The sequence below is a fragment of the Sinohyriopsis cumingii genome, chromosome 10 (assembly GCF_028554795.1).
Source record: "Sinohyriopsis cumingii isolate HCF-2022 chromosome 10, ASM2855479v2, whole genome shotgun sequence".
In the NCBI taxonomy this organism is placed as follows: Eukaryota; Metazoa; Mollusca; class Bivalvia; order Unionida; family Unionidae; genus Sinohyriopsis; species Sinohyriopsis cumingii.
This window is the reverse complement of record NC_142970.1, coordinates 80,997,257-81,015,726: the sequence shown is the minus strand read 5'-3', so window position 1 is coordinate 81,015,726 and position 18,470 is coordinate 80,997,257. Positions and strand designations below refer to the sequence as shown.

General features: G+C 35.6%; 1 protein-coding gene across 2 annotated transcripts in view; it reads left to right on the top strand.

Annotated features, from left to right (window-relative positions):
* LOC149790465 (BDNF/NT-3 growth factors receptor-like) overlaps positions 1 to 18,470 on the top strand; it is a 135,945-nt gene that overhangs the window by 98,054 nt on the left and 19,421 nt on the right. For both annotated transcript variants that reach the window (XM_089972522.1, XM_089972523.1), the window contains exons 2-5: positions 13,291 to 13,455; positions 14,940 to 15,085; positions 16,682 to 17,030; positions 18,264 to 18,431. In XM_089972522.1, coding sequence (XP_089828648.1) covers positions 13,291 to 13,455; positions 14,940 to 15,085; positions 16,682 to 17,030; positions 18,264 to 18,431 — 828 coding nt within the window. The remainder of the gene's footprint in view (positions 1 to 13,290; positions 13,456 to 14,939; positions 15,086 to 16,681; positions 17,031 to 18,263; positions 18,432 to 18,470) is intronic.

Below are 18,470 nucleotides of genomic sequence, written 5' to 3'. Positions count from 1 at the left end.
ACAATGATAATACCTGACCATTTTACACATTAGACATAATGATTAAGCCCCTTTATAATTGGATGTCCGTTACGTTAGATTAATCGCGTAATCTTACACCATACAAATATTTGCATGACGTAAATAAAAGAAATTGGATATGTTTTTATTTTATCGCCTCAAAGTGTTATATGCAATGAAAGATTCTTCGGTCTTGGTTTTTGTGCAATAACGCCATTGGAAATATTATATTATTAAGCACGAATGAATATAAACGGGCATACTCTGCCAAATTTAAAACAATTACAATGCTGACTATGCAATCTCCTGATTCATAGAGAAACAAAATAAAATCTCTATAACCTTCTTGATATTTGATATATCCAGGAGAATATACAGATATCAGAGATCAAGGAGAATATAGAGATATCGGATATACAGGAGAATGCTACATGTCTGCGGCATGATACCCCAGTGCTAGACATCACTATAAACTGCCACACTGCACACATCGTAACGATATGACTGCAAAATTGTTAAAGCTACGTTAAAAATCCAACACACACACACACACACACACACACGCACACGCACACACACAAAATCTTTCACACAGCCAGTTTCGTTATACAAGTGAAGTGTTCGTGAAGTTAATATGGAACTAAATGCAGACAATATATATTTTGTTCTGGGGCATACACAATTTTGATATATCCTTATGGATATATGTGTATAGATACGGAAAAGACATTGACCGACTGAGGTTTAACTCCCGTCGGCAATATCAGCACGACTCTGTTTCCAGGGGAAGAAAGGCATATGGTCTACTGTAGTTATCCCCTTCATCTTGGAAATAAAGTTATCACGCTCTATTTTCACATAATTTATAAAACTTGATCTTTTAAAATATTGGAAAGAATCGTTATAGGTAATCTGGTAATCTATAAGCTTTAATTCACCAAGGTCAAACGTTGACGGGATAATATTGAGTCAACCAAGCTTGGCAAAGATCGTTCGGACTGCTTAACTACAGCGTTTAGTAACATTTCGTTATGCCAATGTTTCTGTTGATGCTGTTAGAAGCTGAATTTACGTGTTGAGAATCACGACATAAAAAACTTCGATAAATGTCACGTGGTAGTGCTCGTACGTATGTATACCAATAACTTTGAGAAATACGCAATGGAAGTAGATATTTATGGAGCCTACATATTGTACGCTGATAAGCAGTTAGAAAGAAAAAGAAACATATTTAAAACAAAAATAAATTAATAAGAAGCGTATGTGATTCAATTCATGTAGCAAACAAACAGAATAAACTAAATGACACTTCAACATGAATCATTAATTATGGATGACACACCGTTCCTATCGCATTCCCAAGATAGACAGGCCTAGTTCGGAGTTCGGGGTCTTAAAGGGGTTTACTAGCGTTTTGGTCTTATTCAATTCTGTTCTGTGCTTAACGTTTTGTCAATTTGAAAAACATAAAAAGGGAAACATAATAATTCGGTTCTAGGCATTGTTAATATTTCGGAATCGGTTACCCTTTAATTAGGCTGGTGTATGTATGTATGTATGTATGTATGTATGTATGTATGTATGTGTGTATGTATGTGTGCGTGTGTGCGTGCGTGCGTGCGTGTATGTTTGTACATACGTACGTATGTATGGTCACTGTAATGATTTTCTGTACACCTGCCGTTTTTCAACATTGTTTTCATGTTCGTTGTTTTCCACTTCACCGAATAGATGTCTCCTTCCATCTGACACGACATCTTCATATCATTCTGCTATCTCTTGAGAGCAAAAGGTTCAGAACAAGTTCTATCTTAGCGCATGAATAACTGAGTTGTAATACTTCAAATGCATTCATAAACACACGCATCTTAAAACCACGGGAAGATTTTGATTTCAGATTGCAGATCATTTATCCCCAAAACGTCTTGCATTAACATGAATAATACAATTTTAGGAAGCTTCAAGATCATATGGCACCAAAACGTCTGCTCCACCAAATCTCGACAAAACGAGTGCTATAATCCTCGTCATAAGCCATTTGTATGCAGAATTCGCATCCGTCATGTCTATCATTTCATGATGAAACACGCTGCAGCTTGACGGCACGTTTCTTATAGAATGCATACGATCGGTTTTGCCCGATTGATTCAGAAAAATAGTATCAGGAACATACAAAGTGCAATAAAGAATAATTACAGAAAATCGCGGAGAAACGAAAAGGGAATAATTCATATATGCATACATGATTGAGCGGAGTCAATCTGCTTTTTGACCTATGCGATTTTGCAACATCCGCTGTACTCAAACATCTGAGTTCCATGGGCTGATTGAGTATAAGTGCTTAGATATTATTAAAATGGCTCAATCAGTCATGTAATGAATGATAATGATCTCACGCACTTGGAATAAATCCGGAACACCATGCCTGAAACTGTGCCTGGATACACATTTGCAAACAGATCTCTGTATTACCAGAATGTGAGATCTTTTAGTAACCACCACGAATTGTCGAACCTTTAAAAGCAATAATTCGAATTAATTATTGTTGTTGTTGTAGGGTTTAACGCCATTTTTCAGCACACGATAGAATATATCATGGCGGCCAGTATTAATGGTGGAGGAAGAACCCGGGAAAACCACGGGAAGAACCACCGACCCACGAGAGACTACTGGCAAGCTTTCTCACATACCCACATTGGCCGAATCCTAGACTCGAACCCACACAGACAGAGGTGAGATGGCAGTGATCCGTAACGGAAAGCGCTTTAGACCACTCGGCCACTCGGCCCCCCCCCCCAATTCAAATTAAGATCATGGTAGTAAAATAACAGAATTCTTAGAAACTTAACATCTATTTTGTTTTCTTTTTCTTTTGGCGGTGGGGTGATGGGCTTCGTCTTCTCTTATGAACCGGAACATTGTTTTGTTAATCTGAAAAATCTTCTTTTGTTTTGTTTTCGTTGTTTTTTGTTTTGTCTTTTTTTGGTTAGATAATATCATGGGCATAACTGGTTCCTTTTTTTAATACAAATCAGTGCAAGAATAGTATATATTTGCTTGCAATCTGTGTGGGAGCCTGACATTTTTTTCTTAACAAAATCTCGGTGTGGCTGTGTGAACTAAGGAATTTGGCGTTACAGATCGAACACAATATCTCTAATCTGTCGCCGTTGGTTCTATACTAAGCCCGGCCAACGTGGGTATGTGAAAATAAATTCCAGTATCTTCCAGGGATTCGTCCGGATTCTTCCTCCTCCATATATACTGGCCGCCGTATATGAACTGTCATGTGCTAAAACTATGACGTTAAAGCAAAAAATATAATATTTTTCTTTTAAATCTGATGAAACTCGCACCCCGCCACCCTGCCACTCGAACATGTACACTCTAAACTAGGAAGTGGAGAAAAAGATAAATAAAGAACGCTGATCATAATCAAAGTGCCCTGATGAGGGGTGAAGTGCCTGGTGACAAATTCCGGCCGCTATAAAGACTGAAAATAATTACCAAGCTTTGGTTTGCTGATAAGAAAAAGACGTTAATATATCCATCATTTCACTTGATAAAAAGTGTCTTGTCATAAAAGGAAAAAATAAAAAATAAACGCGAGGAAAAAAGGCAGATTCACCAACGTCGAAAATTTCATTTAATTGGTTGGTTAGTGGGATAAAGAGCAAAATAGCAGTGACGTCACATTTGGAACTCCGCACATTGACATCGATACATAATTTATAATTTTCTTGGCACGTAAACATTTTTTTTTATAACTATGGTGAAATTGCTACCCATGATGCACTTTCAGTATAGCGTAAACGTACATGTAGTAATTGCCTATTGAGATCTATACAAGAAAATACTGTTTAGATTTATTACTAACGACAAACACATCCAATAAGTGGCATGCGCCTGTCTAGGCTAATACAGCAAAAGCAAATTAGGTAATTAAAGGGAACATTTAATAAAAGTTATCGACATACATAAAATGACATTGTTCTCTCTAGAGTTGCAATCTAAAATCGAATTTCTCCTAAGATAATTTTTTTTCTTCTGTTAAATTCAAACTCACTTTTTCATTTCCTATGTAGCACGCGATTGTCAATTAAATGAGGGACAAGACATCTCCCTGGTTCCTTTTTCCATCACGATATTATTCGGAGCAAGAGATGGCAATGCAAAATATTACATTGACCTATTAGCCCAAGGTGAAAGCTTTGAGGCAAATATCGCAACGGGGACATTTAGAAAGAACTCTGACAAATCGAATGAGTAGATATATGACTAACCACAACAGGACCACCCCATCTCCAACCTAAATTCACATATGTGCTTTTGAATGGAACAAAAAGCTGAAAAGAACCCAATATGACACTTTGGGGACAACCACTGAAAATTTTAGGGAGGTCCAGAATTTGCTTTTGAACAAGGATTTTTTCTTTGGCATCAACACAGTTAATTTTGTTCAACTGATATAATGGATAGAATGTGAAATAAAAGTAAAAAGGCGAGACGTTCTTTTCAAGCAATAGTACAAAATATATAAGTTACCATGACCACGGCATCTGCAACCCCCAACCACAACCCCAGGTTCATGGTTCCAACCTCTTTTGATATATACTCACTTTTGAAAACATCATAACGAACATGGTCAACCCCACGCCAACCCCGAAATCATTTAGATCGCGTCCAGGTTACCAATTACAGCACATAAACGGCGATCTTTGATCTGAAACACTAACTGACCGTAGGTCACTACTGAGAAACCTTCCTTGTAATGTATTCATCACCTTTTAAAACATAATTGAAATCCCTCCTCCACCTCCAGATTATTGAATGGAGTTCAAGTTATTAGGAGGAATCCATATACACATGAATTTTATTTACACCTCCAACTCCCGGTGAGCTTAATTTTGAGGGAAGGCTAATATCGAGGGAACATTACTTGGTTGTTTTATAGAGTACCAAGCGTTCAAGGCCCACTCATTTCCTAATTGTATGATTTTATTTTGAAGGCACAAGTTTTCTATAATTATATTAGAAAATGTAATCGAGACAGCGTCGATGTACAGTGGAGAGGGAACATATTGGGTTCGTTATCAATATATCAACATCAAGATGAAAGAATCCGTTCCATCACCACAGGTCGGAAATGTTTCGGACGAATTTACATTCAGTTTAATGATGACATGGAAATGAGACATATGTTGCAATGCAGACAAGTAAAATATTTATGATAACATAAGATGCCCAAAAAATAATAATAATAATAATAATAATAATAATAATAATAATGATGATGATGATGATGAGTATGATGATGATGATACTACTACTAATAATAATAATAACAACAATAATAATAATGATGATGATGATGATACTACTATTACTACTACTACTACTAATACTAAAGTTGCTAATACTAATACTAATAATGATACTAATAATAATAATATGAAGAAGAAGAAGAAGAAGAAGAAGGGTTGGGGGTTGCGTTTCGCCCATCCATTGACAAACATCGATGAATTTAAGCCACCTGATTGGTTTGTCTTCGCACTTTAATCATGTTACTTCATCATTAATACGTAACCGGGCGTACAATAAATTGAATGTTAACTGTGGTTTTATCTTTTGCATTATGGGAATAGAGAAATGCTCTGATAAGCACAATAAATAGTATGCAAATGCAATTAATTTTTTCCTCTTGCTCCATCTAATATTTGCATGCAAGAAACCTTGTGCTTAGATGGGGAAATATCTGGTTTCCGCTCATTGGGCTTTTCATGACGTGCCACCTGATCTAAGTGCTAAGCACATCTGAATTATTAGAAAATAACCTACGATTTTATCAAGACATTTGTTGAAGTAGCATAGAGTAATTGGATATTGGGAAAATTGTACACTACTAGCACAATACCAGCCAAGTGCATGTTAAACGAGATTTCCGATGAGTGCCATAATTCTTGAACTCTGCTTTCGATTCAGACTTTCTACAAGAATTAGACCAAACCCGGCCTGGATCCGCCATTCTTGTGGTTACAAATACAGTGTTCCTCTACAATAACGTGAATATGGTCTTGTCATTAGGTTATCACCCGGTTCACACAGTCGGAAATGATGTTTATCTAACATATGGCATGATGTCCCACCCTGTAATATTATCCTGACACCAGGCTATTCTGACATGTAGCATAATGTCCCACCCTGTCATATTATCGTGACACCAGGCCAATCTGACATTTAGCACGATGTCCCACCCTGTCACATTATCCTGATACCAGGCCAACCAGTCCTTAACACTAACCTCTTAATGCTAAGTGCCTGTTAGTACCTTTTTTTATAAGTCTTTGGTATGACTCGGTGGAGGGTCGAACACGTGCCCTCCCGCATCCTAGGCGGACGCATTAACCGCTTGGCCACCGGAGCGGTCCATTTTAGATTTGTCTTCTCGTTGTAATTGTGTGTGTGTGTGTGTTCGTGTGTTTGTGTGCGTGTGTGTGGAAAGAATACTCATTATATACACAATTTTCCAATGCAGAATTTCCATACGAATGGTGAGAGTGTTTATATATTTCTAAAAATGATTGAATATACAGAAACAATATAATATTGCATTTCGATATATACAGAAACAATATAATATTGCATTTCGATATATACAGAAACAATATAATATTGCATTTCGATATATACAGAAACATTATAATATTGCATTTCGATATATACACAAATAATATATAATTGCATTTCGATATATACAGAAACAATATAATATTGCATTTCGATATATACAGAAGCAAAATAATATTGCATTTCGAGAAATAATATAATATTGCATTTCGATATATACAGAAACAATATAGTATTGTATTTCGATATATACAGAAGCAATATAATATTGCATTTCGATATATACTCAGTTCAGTTTGATGGGGAATATTCATTTTTAAATGATTTATGTTTTATTTCTAAACTACTACTGTGTATTAAATCTGTCATAAATGTTTAATTGTTTATACGGTATCGTATTTCCGTTTGTATTATCATTGTGTACTAACACGTAGTTTGAGATTAAAAATATTTGTCTTTACCTGCGTCATACAATTTCTAATTGTTTCGTACATGTATGGCCATGTGGCAGTGGGCAGTTCCCGTTTTGCCAGTACTAGGTGTTCTGAGCCATCAGTTTGACTTGAGTATACATAAGAATAACTAACTGGTGTCGAAATGTCTTTTTCCACATGTCCTTTGATCTGCCCGTTTATCATCTTTTCTTCTTCCCTAATATTGTCGAGTTAAATGATGGGCCTTTTGATGTGAAACCCCACAACGGCGAAGCTCGACGACAACGTTTACTAAGCCTTTCCTTTTTATCTCCTGCTCTATGGTTTTGATGAGTTAGTTTGATACCAGCTTTGTATGGGATGACGACAAAGTCAACGTTTGGCATCGACTTTTGTTTCGTTGTTGTTGCTGTACAGATTGCAATTGTTTTCCCAAAAATAATAAAATAACGTAAAATCAGGAAGTTATATTTCATCCAGGGAAACAATTACTGACATTTGTTTTGGGTTGATAAAATGATAATCAAACATCAGAAAACGTATGGCCACTAATTAAAGGTGATTTAGCCACTAATTAAAGGTGATAAAATCGAAACCTAATTTTTGTGCTGTATCTATTGACTTTATCGCGCTTTCCATTATGTGTGTATTTGTTTGAAAAAGTCACGTATACAATTAACTGTTCACTTTGTTTCCACGCATATAGCAATCATCCAGGAAATTTGTTTACGACATTTGCATTCATTGTAAGATTTATTATGATGCCGATGCGAGTTAGCATGTATTTTCCTTCTAGAAGGAATCTTTTGAAAACCTATTATCCTGTATTATCGGAAAAGTTATCCAATTAAAGAGCTCATATACGCGCCTGATTACTGTAGGGTCAATGTTGTTATTGTTAGATATATATGGACAAATTAAACACGTATCGAACGAGCCTAAAAAAAGGTAACTATTAGTCAAACAGTACATTTTCTAGAGATTATGTTACACAGAAACATCTCAAACTGGTTTTCGTCAAGGCAGGAAATAAAAAGAATAGAAAGTTTAACAATAACATTCCGAGAGACCGGAATGTCAACACTGTTGTAACTTTTAATCGGTTTGACTCCTTCAAATGCTTCAGCTTTTGTCCACGACCTAAAACGTGCAATGTACTGGAAATGAAAGAAGAGATTTCGTGTGTTTTGCACGAAGAATGGGACGAAAAGAAAATTTCTCGATGATTCAGGACATTCCAGCGTCAGAACCTATGAGTCTCACAGATTCCGTCAAACAGTCAATTATATTCTACCCTTTAGTACGGTTTCAGATCTTGAAACACTCTTTTCTGCTGCTGAAAACGAGATAAATTCTCACGTACAGAGGCACACAAAATGAATAATGTTACCCCACAGGAAAGACAGTCGCAAATAATAAACTGCGCGAGATGGAAGATATTGTCAACAAGCTAGCAGACACGGAGTCCTTTGTTGTTGTCATGAATACGTCTGACTATATTGATAATTCCAACAAGCAGCTTTTACCAAAAAAAAATAACGCATGATCCAAAGCCTCAGAAACTGCGTGTCAGACATTAAAAGACACGCATAACACTGTGCACATTGATCACGTAATACTAAATTACCTTCTACTAGTAGAATCAAAACAAGGGTGATTTTATTTACTCCCTAAACGACACAAAGAGGTTAGACTTTGAAGGCCAATAATCTCATGAAACAGCCATCCCACTGGTAAAAATATCTGAATTCGTTATTTTCTCCTTCGGCTTTTCGTGGGGAAACTGCCTTCATACAACCAGGATACCATGGACTATCTCAGCAAAACACCGAAACCTAACCTCTCACATAAAACTCTCCTCGTCACCATGGATATATGTTCCTTATTCACAAGCAACTCACACGAGGAAGTATCACACCTTGCACTGAAGCATAAGATAGTCGATCTCATACATCCTTTCAAACGTCCAATTTGGTCGAACATTAAACACAGGTTCTCAGGCTAACAATTATGTATTCAATAACGAGTACTTCCTACAAACTAACGGAACTGCAATAAGTAATAAAATGACACATTCGTATGCCAATATTTCGTGGGAAGACTAGATCAACAACTTCTCAGCGAATGGTCAAGTAGACATCTAAGCTGTTGGATATTCATTGATGACATAGAATCAAAATGTATTGAAACGGGCGACAATTTCAAAATATTTCTATTTACTTTCAAACTACGAACAGATTTACGTCGGAGTCATTGAACAGGTCCATTATCAATTTGGATACACAAGCTATCATTCAGGAGGGAAAAATAAAACATGACCTATACTCTAAGCCTGCTGTTTCTCACCAGTATCTACTCCCGACTAGCTGCCATCCCTACCCCCACACGTAATAAAAATCTCCTTTACGGTACGTGCATTCGAACCAAATGCATATGCTCTAATTCTACCACCTTTGAAAATAGATTGTTGCAGCTCAAGGTACACCTTAGACAGATAGGATACAGAAGGAACTACACTGAGGAGGCTATTAATAAAGCTAGACTCGTCAGCAGTGGAACCCTCCTGAAATATACAACAAAACCAAGAAGTTTGCCCCCTTCCTGCCATCTTTCCATCCCTTTGTCCAATCCTACAACATAATATGCGTAAGCGATTTCACCATATCGGATCGTCCGAACGTCTCAAGGTTATATTTCAAGAAGTTCCTATGGTTGCGTTCCTCAGACCAACAATTCTAAAAGGCCATCTAGTACGTGCCAGGGTGACGTCAGACAAAACCACATATTCAGTTACTTATGTTGCAAAGACGAGTGTTACCTAATTTGCAAACATATTTCTGAAACCAAATCTTTCAGCAGTTCGACAACGGGAGTTAACTACACGATCGGATGTCGGGCCAATAATACAATTTATCTTCTGACATGCAAGGTCAGTGTTATTCAATATGCTGACGAAACCACTGATTCCAGAAAGCGAATGAATAATTACAAAAGCCACATTCACAACAATACAGCGCGAAAGTCGCCAAACACTAAGAGCCGCCGTGAAGAATTCTACCGGGATATAATTTCTGGCGCTCTGTCATTGCCCTTTGTACAAAACCTTAGAATTATGTCAAAGAGATAGGTTCGTCATGTGAAAGACACAAAAACCTGCTCGTCTATTATCTCTGCACAACTTTTTATTGTTACATCTGTTGTTGTAAATTGCCCCCGTGATTCTGCCGTGTATGAGTTCAGAATTATTTGTACATTTTGTGTTAAGTGTTGCTTTAGTATGTGTAAGAAGGTTTTCCTGACGAAGAGCTTGCTAAGCCTGGGAAACCATTTTGAACTTGTGCCGTGATCCATTTTTGTACGAGTGAAAAGGCAATCTTGCAATGAGAACATTTTATTAATATAACAAGAATCAAACAACACTTAAGGACTTACAGCTTTAAAGAAAGAGAAACTATAAATGACAATCTTCAAGGAAAAGAAACTAACAACAACACTATTAAAAGAAAAGAAAATTTACCGGAAACTAATTATTCATCAAACCTTAAACTTGGTCTTTAATAACAAGGTCGAATGAAGCAAACTAACCTTTTGTATTATAATTATCGCTAATCCTGGAGAAACTATGCCTATGAGAAGTCTGTAGAAAGGATTGCTTTTGCTATATCGCTATAGAAGTACAAAAATGCTGAATATATATAGGGAAATGAACATTGTTGCCCATAATTGTGGTCTTTTTGAAATAACATGCAACGCGTTACCTTGGAGAAAAGCTTTAAATATTACGGTGTGCGTGTGTGTGTGTGTGTGTGTGTGTGTGTTCAACTTTCAATGTAGTTGTTACGTGTTTAGACTCGAATAAACAATAACACAGAAAGAGTGAAAACAACAAGCGTTATTAAATTTAACAAATAATTTATTTTCCTGGACAAATTCTGTAAAACTGAAAAAAGGAGAACTTACGGTCTTAAGAATTCAATCCAAAAATAATCTAAGAATAATCCACGAATTATTTTGCAAAAGTCCTAGTAACAATTGTTCTAATAATTTCAAGTTCGAATCCTGATGGAAAATCCATGATGGATGACGATGACGTATACTGTAGTTAGTACTGTGCTTATCTACAGTTCCTTGTAGAAATATAAATGATGGCACTCCGGTGTTGGAAATCCAAATTAAACTTGTGAGCAATATCTTTCCAAAATTTCTGTGTGAGCACTCCTTAAAATATTTCCAGAGAAAAAAGAATTAATTCCTTTGAAATCCAAATTATCTGAAGACAATTAACTCAAAATCTGGCAACAACAAAGAAAACAACTTGATACCAAGTGTAAAGGCCCAAAACTGAGAAATATTTCTCTATACATCTCTAACAAACTAACAAATGCGTAGTAATTGAAAAGCCAGAATTGCGAAATCAAAGGGTGGGTGGGTCACATGATTGTGTTTATGTCACATACACCAAAAATGACCCTGACGAAAACCAATCATTTTCTCTAAGAAATAAAAAAATGTTGTTTACATCTTAAGCTCAAAGCCCCATCATGACCTTGACAACAACCAATTATTTACTAATTTTGAATCAAGGTCAGCATCCAGGCCAACACCTGGTGTTTATGAAAAGAATGATTCAAGTCAACCAATTTTCTGGAAAAATATCATCTCCAGTGAATAAATTTACATTACAATAGCATGTAAGAAAAATAAAAAGAAAATTTAAAACTGACAAACAAACAAATTGAATTAAAATAAATATATATTAAATTAGATATACGTCACATAGCTTTAAAATATTGAGTGATATTGCTACGATGTCTGCAGCGTAGCAGTTTATAGTGTTATCTAGCACTGTCAGCATGCCGCAGACATGTGGCATCATGTCCCACCCAGTCACATTATCTTGACACCAGGCCGACCAGTCCTAACACTAACCTCTAAATGCGGAGCACAAAGCAAGGAAGTTGCTAGTACCATTTTATAAGTCTTTGGAATGACTTCGGAGGTTAGAACCCGCGACCTCCCGCATCCAAGGCGGACGCTCTAACCACTTAGGCCACTGGAGCGGTCTATTGCGGCGATAAATGAATGACGTAAATTTATCAAGAGATTTATTAAATAATATATATTTTAATAGCTTTCCTTCGCATCTCCATAGTTGCTGTTACGAGTCTATGCTCTTAAAATAAATAACAGAAAATAGTGAGAAAAGCAAGCTTTGTAAAATTTAAAAATAATTTTATTTTCTCCCTAAAATACAAAGTGAAAATGAGAAAAAAATGTTACGATATTGCGAATTAAATCCCAAAATAATCAAGGACTTACAGACAAAAATGATACGATATTGCGAATTAAATCCCAAAATAATCAAGGACTTGCAGACAAAAATGATACGATATTGCGAATTAAATCCCAAAATAATCAAGGACTTACAGACAAAAATGATACGATATTGCGAATTAAATCCCAAAATAATCAAGGACTTACAGACAAAAATGATACGATATTGCGAATTAAATCCCAAAATAATCAAGGACTTACAGACAAAAATGATACAAATGTAAGGTCCTGAATAAAAGGCAGTGGAAGTCCAGACTAAATCCCAAAACTGAAGGTGATGATGTGTCTGTGGAAATTCCAAACCCTAGACCTATACCCAAATAAAAATATTTACTTCTCTTCATAAGTAATACTGATTTTATTCCCATACACACAAATAATAGTTTAGGTATGTCTTAGTTGTTTACACATAATAAAATTTTTTTTTTTAAAAAATTCGGGTCAAGCTGAAATTAACCCAGTTTTGAACAAGGTCAAGTCCAACATACAATGTCACATTATGGCATGTAATAAAATAAAATAATTAAAAAAACCAAACAAACAAGCAAAGCAGCTTAAATATATACATAACAATATCCTAAGATATGTTATTGTGTCATAATATAAATGTGTAAGTAATAAAGCAGATCATGAAAAAGATATAGGTATGTATGTGTGTGTGTGTGTGTGTGTGTGTGTGTGTGTGTGTGTGCTTGCTTAGGTAGGTAGGTAGGTAGGTAGGTTGGTAAGTAGGTTCCTGGGCAGGTAGGTGCATCAGTTATTCAGGTTTATTACGAAAGTATCTTAAACAAAGAATTAAATTGCATAAACGTTCCAGAACGTTGCCGATCTTTGACTTTAGAAAATTATGTATCTTTTTTTAAAATAAAAATCATCTGAATTTTTATATTTTCAGTTGACCGAGACAATGCAGTTCCATGCAACAATGACTCTGTGTGTAAGCATAGCACACTTGAGACAATCTGTAGACCCATGCCGAATGATACCAACTCCGGATACTGTCTATGTGTCAAGTCTCTCACCGTACTTACGAAAGAAAAGGAGTGCCCCCCTCCGGCAGGTAATAAGCTCGTTGTGTCCGACCGGACCTCTCGTTTCAGGATATCAATAGGATTTCAAAGCTGAGCTCACTCCAAAAATGCACTCTTTAATTAAATGGCTTATGTGTTCTTTGTAGATAATAGCTATTTATAGTGACTGCCTCACCACCAAATTCCTCCTTGATCGTCTTGTTGGACCAATGATACATTTGGGAAATGTGTAATTTGGCGACTAAACTTTCTGAGGTAGAATTGGTCAGGGTTCTTGCCAACGCTGTCAGTTAGCAACCATGTTGTTGTGTGAGCATGCGCACTATGTTTGGATACCTTTGCACCGCTTTCTTCATATCGCAATACGCTGCGTGATTAACAGGACACTGGATAACACGCTAGCTATCTCTATGGCATCTTGTCTACCTGGGATACGTACCACTTAACACCGCCCCTCCGACTTTTTCCTTTTCCTTGGCAAAAGCGTTCACCTAAAACTGAATTATTCCACGTTGGAAGAATTATAAAATCATGATAAACCATTATCTCAATTAACTTTTTTTTTCATGCATATATATTGAAGATGTACAAACGAAAAAATTAGCAATGCGAATGACATTTATTAATATCAATTATATTTCCTTTCCTACCGTAATATCGAGGGTCTTAATTTGTTTATAGTCTTGAATTTGTTTCGTAATAGTACAAATACTAATTATCCCGCACTCAAAAAAGAAAATTGTGTAATCAATAACACTTTGAACAGATGACTCGAAAGATACGCATTATATGTTCATGTGAAAATTTTCTGACTTGATTAACTGAAACATGTCGAAGAGCTTCCTTCCTTGTAATATTAAACAGAAATATTAAAAATGAGTGCGCATATTTAACCAATCCTTCCCAAACTTTGCTTTGTTCGTTCTCCACGAGAAAGGTTGATGTTTTAACCATCTTAAGGTTGACTGAGGGGGGTTGGCTGGTTGTTTATTATGTCATTAAACCGAGCAAATGTAAAAAGAAAAATAGTTTTGAAATAGAGCTCCCATAGGTACGATAATCGATATTTCTAGTCGGCGCGTGTCACAATGAGCTTAATCGTCCAAATATATCGAAGATAATGATCTGAAAATCTGAAAAACCGATTATTTCTACATTTCTAGAGCGAATTCTTCCCGGAAATTTTAAAAGCTTTTGTTTCATCTACAGTATGCACTGTGAAAATGTTTAATGATGGAATTCTACAGAAAACATTTTTTCCAACGAATATTTTTAAGCCTATACTGCTTTTTGTGTTAATCACAGTTTCCGTCTTTTAAAAAGAAACATATTGAATTTGAAATATAATTGACGAATACAAGCACAGAGTGCAAGATCAAGAACTTGTACTGTTATATATATATATATATATATATATATATATATATATATATATATATATATATATATATATATATATATATATATATATATATATATATATATATATATATATATATATTATCATTTTCAGAATCTACTGCGCCAAAATCTGGTGATGAAACAGAACTTGACGGCGTAATACACTTTCAACACGTCTTCAAAACAGACACGAATCACACCAATGGTGGTCCATTAAGAAACGACCTGCCGAAAAGTCCCCATACTACGACAAATCAGGTGCATATCACTTCGCTTTCAGAAGCTGTTAAGCAATGAGTTGAAATGAATACTTATGTTGACAGAAATGGCTTGCCTTAGCTGGTCCAGTCCGTTTTGTGTCCACACCTGTTTATATAAATACAACTCGCACGTCCAATTACTGTCGATTATTGAACGTGAAAACTAATAATTTTATTAGAAAAGGTATTAAACGGATGTCACTTCTTCTTCTTTTTCTTTTTATTATTATCATTTTAGCAGTATTATTATCAGCATTATTATTATTATTTTAATATTATTATTATAAGCATTATTATTATTATTATTATTATTATTATTAAAGCAGATGCAGTACCATTTTCAAACTTTCCTTCAACAAACCATTTTAATAAAAATGCTTTTAAGATCATTGTTACAAATTTATGCATTCCGAATCATTAATATACTTTCTGGTGTGTCCTTTACGTCATATTTCTGGTTTATGTTCTTAGCTAAATTCAGACGAGTTCCTTCACGTATGTATTTTATGTTTTAAATTATACCCTTAATTATGCCGTTAACTATACTCTTAATGATACATATAATTATACCCTTAAATATATCCTTAATTATACCCTCAAATATACCCTTAATTATACCCTTTATTATACCTATAATTATACCCTTAATATATCCTTAATTATACCCTCAAATATGCCCTTAATTATACCCTTAATTAGAACATACAGATTTAATGGTGTTACATTTCAGTAAGCATATTTGTTGTTCTTAATTTTTGCCTTTTTCGAAACATTTAGGGTCGTCGGTTAGTTTAACATGCCTTATCTTCTCACTCTGTAAACTATTAAACATTATCTTTAATGTACCATTTTAAGATTTAGGGAAAATAAGTTGCTTTCATTCAGGTAGGGCTACTAACATGTTTCTCCATTGCAAATCCCCACTCACTGAATATATATTGCCCTCACACTCCACTATCTCCACCCCTAGCCCCACCACTTCATCCATGTCGCCCCATCCCTTCCATGAGGGACTGTGACCCAAGCCCCATAGCCAAAATATGTTACCTATATTAGGTATCTTGTTGCTGTGAATACAATTACAAAACTGTGTATAAAATATTTTTAAAAGGTCACTATATTTGATGCTGTTGTATATTTTACCGCTTGTCCCATTGTAAGGACCCTATGGCAAGAAGGGACAAAACAGAGCATCCCTATTGATGATTGTGATATGACAAGATTGCCATAACGTTTCGTGAATTTATGCCCCGTGGCTTTTGAGAAATATTTTCGTAGAGACAAACATGCTGATGGTGTGACAAACATACAGATATACGGAACTTATAATCATCCCCACGCCTGAAGCTAAAGCGCGGGGATAATACAGATTGGATGAGCTATTCATAGGACTTCTTTAGAAACAATACATACACACCACCGTTAAATTGCTTAGTTCGTTTATAGAATAACACTTTCTTCAAAGTATTATCCAATTTTTCTAATTGTTCTGCATACAATTTTAACTGAGTGCTGATTAAATAATTCATAATTATAATAATTGCTTTTCACATGTATTGGATTATTTTTCATTAATTATTGTTTTTCGTTTCAGAATGTGACTGTAATTCCAGAACACTCTTCACGTCCTGATCATACTCTGATCTTAAAAATATTTCCACCGATTGTGGCATTTCTAATCATAGCTGCCATTGTGGCTTTTATCGTCAGCCGGAAGTTACGTATTTGCAGTCGACACCGGAAGCGGAAGAAAGGTCCAATGATCAAGGCCTGCGAAGATTTAAAACTGTTGGACAGGCTTAATGTAGTCAACAAAAACCCGAGCTATTTTTATCATGTGAGTGGATTATCCGGGAAACATATTGAAGTCAAATCAATACCTATAGAGCAAATATGCATACAAGACGTGGTTGGTGAAGGAGCCTTCGGTCAAGTTTTCAAAGGTATGGCTTTGAGAGAATAAACAACTTTTGTTCTAATTCCTTTTTCAACGTCGGTGTAACGTCATATTTGGTTGTGTCTCGCCTATGCTAGCAAAGACAAAGCCTAAGTATCAGACGTTCGTCAAAATTGATTAAGGTGTTATTTAAAGTATGTTGTTTATGTGACTACGCTTCTAAGCCATGGGAGGGACAGCTGCCATACCTATATTAAAAGACAAGAAATATCGGCCCTTTGATATTAATGTCCATATACCCTTACTTGTTCCTTGTGCAATAACAATGTAATTCGAAAAATAATGTTTAGTTTTCGGTAAATAATTTTTCAATGGCAATTGTTCCCAAACTCCGGGAGGGATATATATTACATTTAGCCTGTTGAATTAGGAAACAGCTGTGGTCGTTTATATATATTTGCACCATTACCCTCCTCCTCCAGACAGTCGTTCAAGGCCAATGTCATTGGTTACAGCTTATTCCTTCGTAGGTAATCACAAACTCTATAAATGTATAATCATAAAGCGCCGACTCTCATAGGTGTGATAGGTGTACAACATTTCCCATCCCCTTTCGCTGAGGAAGTTAAAGGCCATTCGAAAGTGACAATATATTTGTATCATGCATGATAGTAGGCGTGGCATCTAATACCTAATCATTTCTGGTATGGTAATATGTTTAAAATCCCTTTGCAGGAAGGGCCTGCGATAGGGCTACACACCAATATGAACGGGGCACTTGTTTCTAATTGTTTCTGCATACAGTTTTCTTGTAGGGAGAAATCTTTGACACCTGTTAAATATCTTTTTAAGATAACAGGAAGTACAGATTACAGTCACACTTGTCATTTATGCCCCATTAAGTTAGCAGTCACACATCTACGGACCTAGCTTCTGACTTCCCGGCTAGTTCTGTTTAAGATGGATTCAACTTCATAGCGCTTCAAAATCATAATGATACAATACATTAAGAGCAGCACATATTTTAATACACAGAGCTTAATCAAAATATATGTAATTAAAGTTCAGGGATAAATACATTTTACTTCGTTAAATATGTATCATCACATATTACATTACTCGAAATTTTCATACCCCTCTGAAAATGTGATGTGTGTTACAGAGATATTTCAACCATCATATTGGTTTGATGTCTTACATGTTACTATTCAAAGAGGTTTAGTTTAGATGTTCTGAGCGTTTTTTCGCCTGCTTGTCACCAATTATTTCCCTATGACAGGGTTGATGTACGCAGACGAAAATCGGGAGCACTTTACCCAGATTGCGGTAAAGGTCCTGAAGGAGGGGGTGTCAACAGAGGCCAGGGATGACTTCGAAAGAGAGGTTGAGATTATGAGTGCTTTTGAGCACGACAACATTCTAAAGTTACTAGGAATAGTTACACCAGGTAATTCTTTTGTTGTTTATGTAATTGTATCTTATGATT